Source organism: Epinephelus moara, chromosome 19 (genome assembly GCF_006386435.1).
Source record: "Epinephelus moara isolate mb chromosome 19, YSFRI_EMoa_1.0, whole genome shotgun sequence".
NCBI classification, from domain to species: Eukaryota; Metazoa; Chordata; class Actinopteri; order Perciformes; family Serranidae; genus Epinephelus; species Epinephelus moara.
In genome coordinates, this window is record NC_065524.1 from 5,997,241 (window position 1) to 6,011,459 (window position 14,219).

A 14,219-nucleotide genomic window follows, 5' to 3' on the forward strand; every position below is an offset into this window, starting at 1 on the left:
CCTGACACTGTCATTTTTGTGTAGGAATTAAGCTACAATACATGACATATGTTGTTTTAATTAATAAATACAGTGTGAATAAAGATTATATAACATAAAAATAACTGCAGTCTTTGTTATTTGATAGCCGCTTAAATTAAACAATTTTTATAGGGCAAGTAAAAACTGACTTCGAGCAAGTAGATCTCTGACCAAGTTGCCCGACCGGGCAAGTGAAAAAAAACCTTAGCGTTGAACCCTGTCCCCAGGGAACCTTTAAGTTCACAAGCTGTTCCCATTATGAATGACTCTGAGGCTCCCCACGCACACAGCAGTGCTTCAGCACAGCAAGTCAGAGAATCATTTACCTCATCTCATTATCTGTGTTCTTTCATCAAAGTGTTTCAACATATCTTTCTTGTGTTTTCTGTTATTGTTGTCTTTTTGCGTACGTCTTATTGCATAAGATGGAATAAGTTTCTTTATTGATGATGCATAGTGTTTTTATTTCTTCCAGGGAGCATCGCCAACAAGGTTTTCCATGAGGTTTTGATGGACATATGTTCAGACTTGACCTCTCAATGCTGGCCTCAGGACTCTGGAAAAAAGCGCAAGAAGGACGTACTGAAGAGTTCTCAGGCAGAGGGCAAACGCTCCAAACCACAGCGGAAAGACACTGCAGAGGTCAGAAAGCACTCTAACCCACAGGGCAATTGTAAGATATGATCACTCAAAATTGAATACAGACACTGACTTCACTTGTAGTGCCACTTAGCAGGTTGAATTTTGTTGGTCCAAATTGATTGCCATGATGTCAGTTACCATGAACGTCTGCAAAAGACCAATTTTTGGAATATCCCTTTCTGTGAACTTTTTGACTGCATTGCTAATGCTTCTTTGAGGATAAAAAACACTGATGGATTAGTTATCAACAGCAGGTTTCTCGTCTCTATCAGGTCAGTGAAATGTTTTTCACTGCATCTGGTAAGGTTTTTTATGTTGTATCAGTGTTTCTAGTACATAGACTTGGCAGGCCAGCCAGGGCTGCCAAAGTATGTTTGGCAGTGCCTTTTAGCATTTTTATTTCTATTTTTTTATCCGTCCCAGAGAATGATGCCATTATTTGCAACCACTTAACCAGTGGACAGTCTCCCTTTGCTCTGCCCCTCCTGTACTTGTTTGTTCTGCTATTGTGGCTGAAATGAAAAGCAAAAGTGCCCCGAGGCACAAGCAATACTTTCAGCGTCTGGTCTATTTTGTGCATGAGCGAATCTGCCAAAAAAAATACATTGATAATTGGTTGTAAATGATAGAGAGGACATGTTATTTTGAGCTCAGCCATTTCCCACTGCACAAAAATACCACTAACACCCGCTAACATCTGGCTTTTGTATTTAATGGGAAAGGTTACAATTAGCATTTGCTCTGAAGTAGTCATGGGTATTCATTGGCTCCAGCTCCAATTGGCAGCGATGGAAATACAACACCTGGGTGAACAAGCTGATTTTTAGCCCCTTTACCAGTGAGATGCAATGGCAGGCCACCACAAAATACTGTCTGTCTTCACCCAGGCAGCACTCAAGCAACTCTAACAGAGAGACTGAATAAGCAAGAAATTCGCCACGATTCGATTTGCCATCGTTTCACAAATGTCAATAATCTATTATGTAAACTGTGTAAACATGTGTTATGTATAGAGGAATAAGAAATCAAAAACAGTATATTAGAGGAGATGCAAAATCAGAGCACTGTAAATGCGCTGTGTAATAAATATTGATGTAAGACAAACAATGCACACTGTATTTAGAAACATGCTTTATGGCAAAATACATGGAGTATAGTTTTGGCTGACGGCACGGAGACACGCGCGGGCACACAGGTACACACATCCGCAAGTGTTGGAGATAAAGGCTTCCCAGCCAAACTGTGGTCCCAGCGCAGGTGTTTTCGAAGTGGTCTCCGCGCATGCGCAGCTCGCACTGCTAATGGTGCTCACAGTATGAATGGGTAGTGGACAAAAACGTGAATGTAAACAGTAGTGTGTAGTAGTAGTAGTATGTGGGGGAAAATGGGGGGGGCAAAAACGGCGTCATGGCTGTCTGCACATGACCAAGATGAAAGCCTATGTGCAAGTTCAGAGAAGTAGGTCAAAGCAGTGAGGAGGAAAACGGATGATGACAGACAGACGGACGGAGGTTTCTCCATTTAATAGTAGGATAGTAGGATAGTAGGATGTTTGTTCATAACATGATGTTGACGGAACAGAAGAGGTGGAGCTCAACTGCGAAGTCAATGTAGCACCCGCACAGTCTACAGCAAGGATGAGCTAAAGTTATCTTGTACCAATTTATCTTTGCAGAAGACAACGGTTGCAAGATTGTTGAAACTATATGTCTAAATAATTACATTTGCGAGGCGAACATGAATTATATTGTGAATACTTACTTACTCACCCAGAGACTAACATTAACGAGAGGAGCAGCGATGAACCGGCTGACCAACACACGCTGCAGCATTAACCAAATTACAACACCTCTGTTGTAAGGAAAATAACACTCTGCTCAGTCTGTTTTACCTTAAAAACCCTGTGCCTGGCATGCCCAGTGTCTTGGGTTTCTTTGGCGCTAACAGAGAGGCTGCTCGCTGCTCCTCTGCTGGCATAACGTAAATAACAACACAGCAGCCCCCTCATGTTATTCTTATACATACAGGAGACTGTAAGGTTCTTTCAAATTCATTCATTCATCAATGCAGTTGACCCTTTTTAAAATAAATAGGGTGCGAACCATATAGATTTATTATTGAATAGAGCGTGAATTGTATACTGTTTCAGGGGAAATATTACAGCAGGCTTTGCAAACACTGGACCCTACGCAGGCATGTGTATATCCCATATATATGTATATCCCTCAATGGACACGCGTGAGCATCCGCAGATGGACGCAATCTGACTGGCACCCCTAGTTTAAAAGTGGGGATATGGAGGTAGGTTGAAGGGGAAAGGGACCTGGACAAGAGCCACACTGTATGCAAGTAAAATAATCTGTTTATTTAATTATGGAACACCAAAAATAAAGTATGCTATATTTTAAAAGACAGAGAAAAATAAATTATGTGTTGAAATCAAACATTTTGATGCATTGTGATGCATCGATAATCGCTTTGTTATGGAATCTTTACCATCTGAATCGTAATAGAATTGAATTGTGAGGTGCCTGGAGATTCCCACCTCTTGTTGTGTCTAAACAGATAGTGAGAAAGTTGAGCAAACATACATGTAACACAGATGGAGATGTACAAAATGATCTATTATCAAATACATTTTGGCTCAATAAATGTGTAATGTATGAGTGTACAGGATATCTGGAAATGATAGAGCCTGTCGCTGTTATTGTCAGATGGAAGTGGATGAGGAAGAGGAGGAGGAAGAAGAGGTTCATTTCTCCGGCCAGGACTTGATGAAGATCAGAGATGCTGTGGTTCTCCTGATTCAAAGTCTCCTCAGACTCCTGCAGGCATTTCCACTCAAAGATAGACCACAAAGCGCCGGCAACTGCACAAAAGTAACTACTGATTCTATCATCACACCTGCTGCATACAACACTGCAGTGTGCTCATGTGTGGACAGTTAACCTGTTTGTTTTTTTCTCTGCAGATCTTCAGCAAGCTGCTTTACTTTGAGCCGGTCATTGGAGAGTTAACCTTTACTGCTCCACAGTGAGTTTTCTTACTTCTCTCTCCGTCTTGTTAAAGAGTGTATCCACGACTTGAAAGAGCTGACACTTGTGTTATTTCTGCACAGAGATATCACCGAGCTGAGGAGTGTTCCTGAGATGGCTTTCTTTGGCCTGAAGCTGCTCTGCTTGCCAAAACATGGAGACCAGAAAGAAGTAAGACCCAAAAATCATGGATTATGGCGGGCCAATAGTATGCACACTTGTTATCTCACTAAAAGGCAGCAGAGATTCTAATTGTTTGCTCTGGTTTTGTCAGTGTGGCTGGAATCTGTCTCCCCCTTTTTGTAGTGACACATAGAGACCACACATTCTTCCAAAAGACTCGGACATAGCTTGAAGCTAAAGATAGAAAAATGTCAGAGTTGAACAGACCCCTTTTCAGTAAGGAGTCTACTGACATTAGGCCTCCCATGCCTGTCCACAAATAATGTCCCAGGAACTCAGGATTATTTACAGATCTTACTGTCAACGGTTTTGAGGGAGACAGTTTCTTTACTGTCAGAGTAATTCTTTCAAGCAAAATATTAGATATCTTCACCTCCACTGTACTGAGGAACAGCCGAAATCTCAAGTAGAAAGCGAATAAAAAACAAAACTATCTGCCTGCCTAGACAATAGTAAGCAGGTTTCCCAACCAGACAGACCACAAGGTAAATCATGATCACGCTTCACATGAAAATAGGATGAACATAAAGACACAAACAAGGCAATGCAATATAGAAGGACATTTAAAAAACAGTTTAACTGCTTCAACAATTTTCATCTAAAAGTGGTGGTGATTTGAGATCCTATTAATCAAAATTTCACTTAGTATTTCTTCTTGTGTCACTTTTTAGGCCTTCAGATGTCATTAACAATCAGAGTCTATAATTCCCAACAGGCACAGACTCACCAACAGACATTGATTAATGGAAACTGAAAGCATCTTTTAAATTTGGGGGCAGCAGTAGCTCAGTCCATAGGGACTTGGGTTGGGAACCGGAGGGTCGCCTGTTCAAGTCCCCGTCCGGACCAAAAATATGGAGCGTGGACTGGTAGCTGGAGAGGTGCCAGTTCACCTCCTGGGCACTGCTGAGGTGCCCCTGAGCAAGGCACCGAACCCCCCAACCGCCCACTCTGACATCTCTCCACTTAGTGCATGTATAGGTCCAGTTTGTGTGTGTTCGGACCTGTGTGTAATTGACATATAGGTCCAGTTTGTGTGTGTTCGGACCTGTGTGTAATTGACAAACAGAGTGAAAAATTGAATTTAATAAAGTATATAAAATTAAAAAAAAAAATTAACAAATTTAAAAAAAAAAATTACCCCTGAGCGTCTACTCAAGAATTAACCTCACTGCGGGTATTGTCTGTGCCACAGCTGCCCAAGAATCTATCACCCAGTTGTGGCACTGTGCATCAAATAGAAATCACCACAGTCTTCTTCCATCAAATCCATCACCCACTAATCATAGCAAAATGATGAATCTTAAAAAAAAAAAATCATAAAATGAAATAAATCATAAAGTCATAAAATCATGGAATTGTAAAACCATAAATCATAAAGTCAAGTAAGATAAAACACCTTAGAAAAGTTGCAGCAGCGTGCAGCACAAAAAGAAAGAGTTTCAGACCTGTATCAGGAAAGTCAGAGCTAGTTAAAGGCTAAAGTGAACAGATACATTTTTAGCTTTCTTTTGAAAATATTTAGCGAGCTGGCTTCCCTGATATCTATTGGTAGCGTTTTCCGTAGCTTTGGGGCACAATTGACAAAGGCTGCATCCCTGATCTTCTTCCGGCTGTTGCTGGGAACCTCCAGTAAACCAGCAGCAGATGATCACAGCGTTCATGGAGGCAAATGGTTAACAAGGGAGTTAGCAATGTAGCTTGGGCCTAGACCGTGTATGGCTTTGTATACAGGGAGGAGGAGCTTAAAATCAATTCTAAATGCAACAGGAAGCCAGTGCAGAGCAGCTAAGACTGGCCTGATGTGCTCTCTGTTCTTGGTTCTGGTTCATAGATGAGCTGCAGAGTTTTGAATGAGCTGAAGTCTTTCAGCGGTGTTTTTCGTGAGGCCAGTACAAAGTGTATTACAGTAGTTGAGTCGGCTTGGAATAAAGGCATGAATCAATTTCTCTGCATATTTTTCATTTAGAAATGGCCATACCTTAGCTCTGTTTCTGAGGTGGGAAAATTATGTTTTCGTCACCTTGTTAATGTGGGACCTGAAGCTGAGATCTGAATCTAGGATCACACCAAAACTTGTAACTTTAGATTTAATCCAGGGAGTTAAATTCTCTAGATTTTTAAGCAGCATTTCTCTTTTTGTTTTAGGGCCGACAAGCAGGACTGGGTTTGAACAATTATTGCTCATCCATTTACATATTGCCAAAAGGCAGGTAGTAATGGAGTTTATGGCTGCAGCACTGTTTGGCTCAGCAGAGACATACATTTGCATGCTATCCGCGTAACTATGAAAACATACATTGTGTTCTCTAATGATGTCACCAAGTAGCAGTACAATGAGAATAGTAATATAGTTAAGTTAGTTCTTTATGCCCTGACAGAGGGCCATTTCTAACCTTACCTGATGTTGTTGTCCAGTCCCTGCGGAGGGTTTTCCACCAGCTTCTCTACGTGATCCTGATGATGAACAAAGGCAACAGAGGGAAGCCCTCACTCCTCGTACCCAGCCAGACTGTCCTTTCCACCCGCGACCGGGCCATCCATTTTGTTTGGTAAACAACTGTAGAATTACTTGTCTAAATCTTGATATGGTGCACAGCAAATTTGTTGAGACTTTTTGAACCAAGTGAAGAAGTAAAACATTTTTAGTTGGTCCATAGTTTTTTAAATAATGTAGAGGACATCATCTTACGGAAGCATATTGCATTCACTTGACAAATAAAAAAAAGCCCTGTTTTTCGGAGTAATTTATTTTTCTGTTTTTCTGAGTAATATTTTCTGTTTTTCTGAGTAATATTTTCTGTTTTTCGTGGTAATTTTTTTCTGTTTTTCGTGGTAATTTTTTTTTCCTGAACGAGGAGACGAGATACTTCAAAATCTCCGAGAAGCTCCCACCTGGCACCTGCAAGTGACCCCTGCATCCATGGTGACTCCTGCTCATGGGTGTATTTTGCATCCGTGCTCCTGCTCCTAGACTGCATCCTTCTAGTGTAGGCATATCGCTCAATGTAACAGGTTAGGTTAGTAACAGGTTGTAACAACGTTAGCTGACAAATGTGTATGGGCATGATTTTAGTTGTCAGCTAACGTTGTTACAACCTGTTACTAACCTAACCTGTTACATTGAGTGATATGCCTACACTAGAAGGATGCAGTCTAGGAGCAGGAGCACGGATGCAAAATACACCCATGAGCAGGAGTCACCATGGATGCAGGGGTCACTTGCAGGTGCCAGGTGGGAGCTTCTCGGAGATTTTGAAGTATCTCGTCTCCTCGTTCAGGAAAAAAAAATTACCACGAAAAACAGAAAAAAATTACCACGAAAAACAGAAAATATTACTCAGAAAAACAGGGCTTTTTTTATTTGTCAAGTGAATGCAATATGCTTCCATATCATCTCCACCAGACTCCAATAAATGCAAGACTGTACTTGTCTGGCAATTTCATCATGAGAAGCTTCATATGTGATTGGCAGAAAATCATTGGCAGTGGCTTCCTCCCACAGTCCAAAGACATGCAGATTGGGGACTAGGTTAATTGATAACTCTAAGTTGTCTGTAGGTGTGAATGTGAGTGTGAATGGTTGTTTGTCTCTATGTGTCAGCCCTGCGATAGTCTGGTGACCTGTCCAGGGTGTACCCTGCCTCTCGCCCGATGTCAGCTGGGATAGGCTCCAGCCCCCCCTGTGACCCTCAAGAGGATGAAGTGGTTAGAAGAAATGAACACTACTGCCATCTGCTGGACATGAACAGAAATGCAGCTGGCTACACTGCAACTCTCATAAGCATAATGTAAAAATTGTGACATCAAGCAACTCCATCTCCTGATAATTTCTTTGTATCTGTTGGTGGCAGGGACATTAGGAATATTTGGGGATGTATCTAGCCATTTAACTAAAGACATGTTACAAACTATGACTGTTCATGATTTTTGTGTTTGTGATTATAGTCATCTTGTGGATGAGCTGAAAGAGCTGGCACTGCCTTTCCTGCAAATCCTCCTGCAGCACATCTGCTTCCAGGTGAACCGTCTAGCAAACACTCAGTAGTGTAGTGTCCTTGTCTACTGTTAATGTTGTAAAGTTAGGAAAGCAGTCACTTCCAAGGCTATTTACAGAAGATTGCAGTGCTAGTTTGTTGTTACAGTGGTATTAGCTGATGCATTGATGTAGCTGTGACAGAATGTTTTGCTTGGGATGTTTAGATGGTGGAGAAGAGCGAGTTTCGAAGCCATGGAGCACAGGCTGTGGGTATGTTGACGTCTCAGATGGCAAGTACAGACTATGCCCGCTTCATCAAGTGGCTGTTAAACTTCTCCAGACACACTAAGGTAACACATCTCAACAGTTACCTCAAACGCTGCATGTTGGTGTATTGTGTATTTTATATTATTGTCCAGATTCATACCCCAGTATATGGCAATTGCGCGTTAATCTTGAATGTAAACATGAAAATTATATACATATACATTATATACATACAAGACACAACTCGTAACTGTCTTAAGATACACTGCAGGATATTTACTAAGCTTATAACAAATTACTATCAAGGGCGCACATTATTTTAAGTTTCAAGTTGTTGATATAAATAAGCACTTCTCCAAAATAACTGATGCTGGGCTGTTGAAGACACTTTTCTGGAGTGCTGCTGACCTTGTTAGGGGAAATGAAAGCAGTATGCAGGTGGGAAATGCTATCAAAAATAGGCTACAGAAACATAAAAGATAAACCTGGGGCAGTTGTTCCCTTACATTATCACTGAAATATCACTGTAATATTCCTGTAACATCCATGACAGGACTTGAAACATGTCTGGAAGGTTTAGTGATTTTAGAATGATATTAAAGGGATAGTTCAGATCTTTTGAAGTGGGGCTGTATAAAGTACTTATCCATACACAATTAATTACCTTCAGTAGATGTCAGTCAGCACGCCCCCAGTTTGGAGAAGCAGGCAGTAGCACTGGCACGGGTGTTAAGCAATGTACTGCTGTAATCAGGGGCAGCAGCAAAACATATTTTAACCACTTAAAAAATCAGTTTAAGTGTACACTATATTTAGAATATTTACACCACTTTATTGTACTACAGACAAACAAGGAAATTAAGCCGTTATATTGCTCTTCACAGTCAGACTTAATTAAAAAAACAGTAATTTAACTTGGCTGAACACAGGAGCTGCTGGTCTAACGCTGCCTGGATGAGCTATTTTGTGTGCGTTATTGTGTGACTTTGGCATTTAAAAGGGTTAGTTTAGATTCACCAAAATCACACAATAATACAAACTAACTAACTGATTGAGGCAGCATAGACCAGCTGCTCCCGTGTTCAATGAGCTAAAATGACTGTTTATATCAGTGGGGTCTGCTGCGTTTTGACAAGAGCAATGATGGGGAACTGAAGTCGGTAACAACTTCCCTGTTTGAAAGGGCTGTCTGATGAAAAGATAAAACAGTAAAAATATTCTCAATAAAGCATACCCTTAAACTGATATAGACTTATTTTTAGGTGGATAAAATATGTTTTGCTGCTGAACATAGCAGTACATTGTTTCTCCAAAATAGGGGTGTGCCAGTATACATCTGCTGTATGTAATAAACTGACTATGGATAAGTTCCTCACACAACCCCACTCCAAATAATCCAAGCTGTGCCTTTAACATACCTTACATATCTCTCTCTTAACTTCAATATGATATTTTTGAAATATTACCAATGATATTTCTCAGTCAGTATTGTTTTTGTGACTTTGTTCAACTTAAGCTTAGTTGTAAGTTATCATGTAGTAACGTACATTGTGATTTGGGCAGGTGTTTCACAGAGCGTTTATGTTTTTCTTGGTGCAGTATTGTAGGGACTGTTAGTCTGTGCATCTTGTCCAGAGGCTCTGCAGTTAAGAGGGGGGTTACGGCTCCAGTTGCAATGCAGTAGAGAAAGCTGAATTAATTAAGCAGAATAATAACACACCCATGCAATCACGATAAAAATCCTTTGACAAGAGTGGTGCTATGAACAACAATCAAACAGGCCTATATAATAAGCAAACCATTAAAAGACAAAGAAAACACATACTGGGGCAAACAGAAAGGTCGACTTGTGTGAAAATGAACCTGCTATTCCTCAGTGCAGCCTTTTAGTATATAATGGACAAACAAAATTTCTTTGTTAAATGCATAAAGACAGGCCCCAAATACCCCCACTGGATGTTAGCTATCAGTAGCTTTAGTCTAAATTTCAGTCAGGCTTTATCACATCTTATCAGTGCAATCTACATAGATACAGTGTGTACTTCCGTAGATGGTGTGCCGGCTGTTTTCTGTGGATGTGGTGATGGTTTTGCTGGAGCAGCCAGAGAGGAGGCCGGAAGAGTGTCAGGATGAAGATCTCCGTTGCTTCCTGCCACACAAGTTCCTGATCCAGAGCCTGCTGTTCGCTCGGCGGATGGATGACTCTCCCACCGTCCAAAGCCATGCCCTTGCCTCCTTGGCCCAGTGTCTGGAGCTGCCTTCACTCAACGTCACCCGGGCCGTCCATAACCTCTTCTCTGCTAGTGAGAAAGCACACATACAATGGACTGCTAGAAAGGCCTGAGTTTGAAAACAACCATTCTGTACGGTTATGTAGATGTGAGGACTTTGGGCTCATTTTGGATCTGAAACCAGGACCATTTTCAGTAGACAGTACCCTTAGTAGAGCTAAACTATGAAAACACACAACTTTTCTATCATTAGAGAATGGAAGGGAAAGTAGTGTTATTATTATTATTTATTTTAAGAGCTGCTGTGTTTGTGTCATGAACTGTTTTTGTGGACACATTTCCATTCAAGTAACTTGTCTACTCTCTGTGTTTAGCTGGAACCCAGACAGTGTTGGACGGAGAAATCACAGAAGGTAAACCTTTTTGTTTCAGTATTACAGAGTATGTTGTTTGACTGACCACAGAGAGTGATGGTGAAAAACATACCAAGTGTTTCTCAGAATAAAGTTTGGTTGGAGAGCAGGGGCTGGGGAAGATTAATCTTACCAGACAGATCAGTTTTAGCCTTTATTTCTGTCAGACTCACTTTTTAGGAGAATTCTGGTTTATTACAACTTAAGTTTTATTTCTGGGATTTTGACTCTCACTCCTGTTGGTAATCAACTTGTATGCACCAAGTTTAAATCTGCAGTCTGCAAACATGTTGAAATGGTTAAAACCAAAACTATATATATGTAAATGTATCACGAGCTGGTTAGGGCACAAGCACCAAAGTGCCAAGGCCCAACGGTTCCTGGCAATGGAATTCTGAGGAACCTATTGTTTTTGTAGAGATAATTATTACTAGGGATGCACGATAATATCGGCACGTCATCAGTATCGGCTGATATTGTTTTTTTAAACTTAAGTATCGGAATCTGCGAGCATGCTGATAAAATTGGTACGTCATCTGTTTCGGCCAATATCGGCTTTAAAATGAAATGTCAGAATTGGCCATAATGCTTTTTCTTACCTTATACAATAAATGAATAGTACATACATTGAAAAGCATTCTATGTCATGTCTGCATCTGCTGGTGGGTCATCACAATAAGAGTATGCGTGCATATTATGATTTTCATTCCACTACAGAGGAGACTTGATGATTACTGCAGTTAGTTGGGGAAAAAAGTGGATATATGGATATCAGTATCGGTTATTGGTCAAATGAGTTGTTACATATCGGCATATCAGCTAATTGGAAAAAATCCAATATCGTGCATCCCTCTTATTACACACACAACATGGTTTGGAACTGGTTAAAATTGTTCTGCAGTGATTGGGCTTGGCTGACAGGAAATTAGCCATCTTGGATTTGTGTGTTAATTTTCATTCTGCGAAATGTCTGAGGACTTAAGGATGCAAAAAAACTCACAAAACTTTGTAACAATGTTCAAACTAATTATTTTTGATGGTGCAGTTGGGCTTGGGTGTGGCACATTAGCGCTATTGCACCCCCTAAGTACCTTTAGCCTTTGAATGCATTTTTGACACCCTGGTACCCTTGAAAACATTTTACACATATGAAACTTGGTGCACACATCAAAACTTGTAAGAACTCTGACTGTATGTGAGAAAATGCCATTTTAGGCACTTTTCAGGTACAGAGCATTAAGAAGCTCATTCTTGAGGACTCAACAGATCCATCTCAAAGTTTGAGCATAATGTAAATATCGTCACAATGCCAAATTGGGAAGCTTTTGTGTTTTCGTGGAATGGTGTTGCCTGAAAACATCTACAGGCCCACAATGAGTCATAGTTATAGCGCCACCTACTGACAACAGCAGCCTTATGTGACAAAGATAATCAGATTTACATGAAATTTACATAGTGTGGTCTATGCATGATATACAGCAATGTTACTTATAAATAGTGTGTACTCTCTACTGCCACATAGCGGACACACAAAGTGATACTAATTTTGCAATAGGTCACTTCCAGTGTCCAGTAGTCCAAGCAGGAAATACTATCTAACTACTGTGTGCAGTGTCTGACTTTAACAGAAGTACACAGCCATATCGACTGGCATCCCCACAGTACCCCTTGCATGAACTAAGGTGCGTGGGTCCGTTCATTGCTGCTTGCAGCTTTAATTAAATGTGTTGTTTAAGTAAGTGAATGAGGCTTACAATTTGATCAAACGTTTAGTGTTACCTCTCGGCACGTGAAAGAGTCTTACGGATACGATTCAGTCAGTACCTTTGAAAGGTACTGGAAAATGTTTGAGAGCCAGGCCAGGTTCACTGTCTTGCATGTTGTTTAAACTGTTGGTGTTTTTATATATGTGACTGTGTGTTTCAGGAAGCCTCAGCTCCCAGCAGACTCAGAAAACCTACCGCACGCTGCCATTCAGAACTGTGGAGATTAGCAGCACTGTCAGCTCCGACTGTGACGGTGAGACAAACCAACCTCAGCATGTCTTTCAAAGGATTTTTATCACATGCATTGGGTATAGGCTGATATTTTGTAAATGAATGTGCATCTGTCTAGATATTTCCTTTATATTAATATTGAGACAGTGGCTCAGCGGATAGCACTGGCACCTCACAAAAGAGAGGGTTCTGGGTTCAAATCCTGGCCTGCAGGACCTTTTCTGTGTGGAGTTTGTATGTTTTCCCCATGTTCATGTAGGTTTCGTCCAGGGGCTCTGGTTACCTTACAACACCAAAACATGCATGTGAGGTTAATTCTCTCCTGGGGTCTGTACAGTGGTTGCCTTCTGCTCCCAAAGCCAGGTTCACACTGGATGTGGATGTTATCCGGTTGGGCTGTTCGCACTAGATGCACCTCAGCCTCAAGCTTCATGGCCAGCTCACGATCTGGTGTGATAGTTTCAGCCTCTGGTCTATTTTTTCCTTGAGCAAATCTGGCAAGAAAACACACTGATAATTTATTATGAACAATATAAAGGATATGTTAGATATGATTTAAATGATATGATTATGATAAATGACAAAAAAATACATTCCATGCTTCCAAAGTTTTGTGAGTTGTCTCTAAACAGAGTGACAGATGAGCACACACATGCACACACAAGTAGACAAAGACCGAGTGTGATTAGAACAGAGCAGATGAGCAAAATCACTTCTTGACGGGTGCAGAGAAATACAATTGTGGTGTGAACGGCCAGGCGACTGCTGGCAGGTGGCAACGCAACAACTGACATATCAGAGTACTTCTGCATCCAGTGTGAAAATGGCATAATGCTTACGATGGGGTAAATGCAGAAATTGGATTTTGCTTGGTTTAGAATATATTTTGTGATTATAGAATATATTGAATAACCTCTACATGTAAACATTTAACTTTGCAAACATGCTTTATTTGCCTTAACAGCACAATGCAAGATAGCTTTCCTTGTAACTTATTAAAATAATGCTGTGGTCACTGGGATGGTACCATTTCAGGTGATGGAAAAGATTTGCTTTCTTTCTCATCTCAGTTGGTGTCGATGGAATATTATTCAGACTGTCATATTCTGCGCTTCATTGCTTTAGAAATATCCAAACCACTTCCATATCATTGATCTTGTGTTAGCTATTTTTTGTCAACAGTTTTCTCAGCTTTGGAGAATAATGCTAGTTGACTTTGAGCACTCTGGCATAACGAGCTCTGTGGCTGTGTAGAACAAACTGGGTGTGGATAAAGAGGGGGAAGCAAGATACTGCAGGCAGAGTGGCCCGAAGACATCAATCAATCAATCAATCAATCAATCAATTTTATTTATAAAGCCCAATATCACAAATCACAATTTGCCTCACAGGGCTTTACAGCATACGACATCCCTCTGTCCTTATGACCCTCACAGCGGATAAGGAAAAAC

General features: G+C 40.7%; 1 protein-coding gene across 1 annotated transcript in view; it reads left to right on the top strand.

The window, feature by feature from the left end:
• The window catches only part of ncapd3 (non-SMC condensin II complex, subunit D3), a 50,692-nt gene that overhangs the window by 6,932 nt on the left and 29,541 nt on the right, over window positions 1–14,219 (top strand). Inside the window, exons 4-13 of the mRNA XM_050070672.1 lie at window positions 497–663; window positions 3,378–3,542; window positions 3,635–3,696; window positions 3,782–3,869; window positions 6,300–6,433; window positions 7,830–7,902; window positions 8,085–8,210; window positions 10,178–10,430; window positions 10,733–10,771; window positions 12,698–12,790. Coding sequence (XP_049926629.1) covers window positions 497–663; window positions 3,378–3,542; window positions 3,635–3,696; window positions 3,782–3,869; window positions 6,300–6,433; window positions 7,830–7,902; window positions 8,085–8,210; window positions 10,178–10,430; window positions 10,733–10,771; window positions 12,698–12,790 — 1,200 coding nt within the window. The remainder of the gene's footprint in view (window positions 1–496; window positions 664–3,377; window positions 3,543–3,634; window positions 3,697–3,781; window positions 3,870–6,299; window positions 6,434–7,829; window positions 7,903–8,084; window positions 8,211–10,177; window positions 10,431–10,732; window positions 10,772–12,697; window positions 12,791–14,219) is intronic.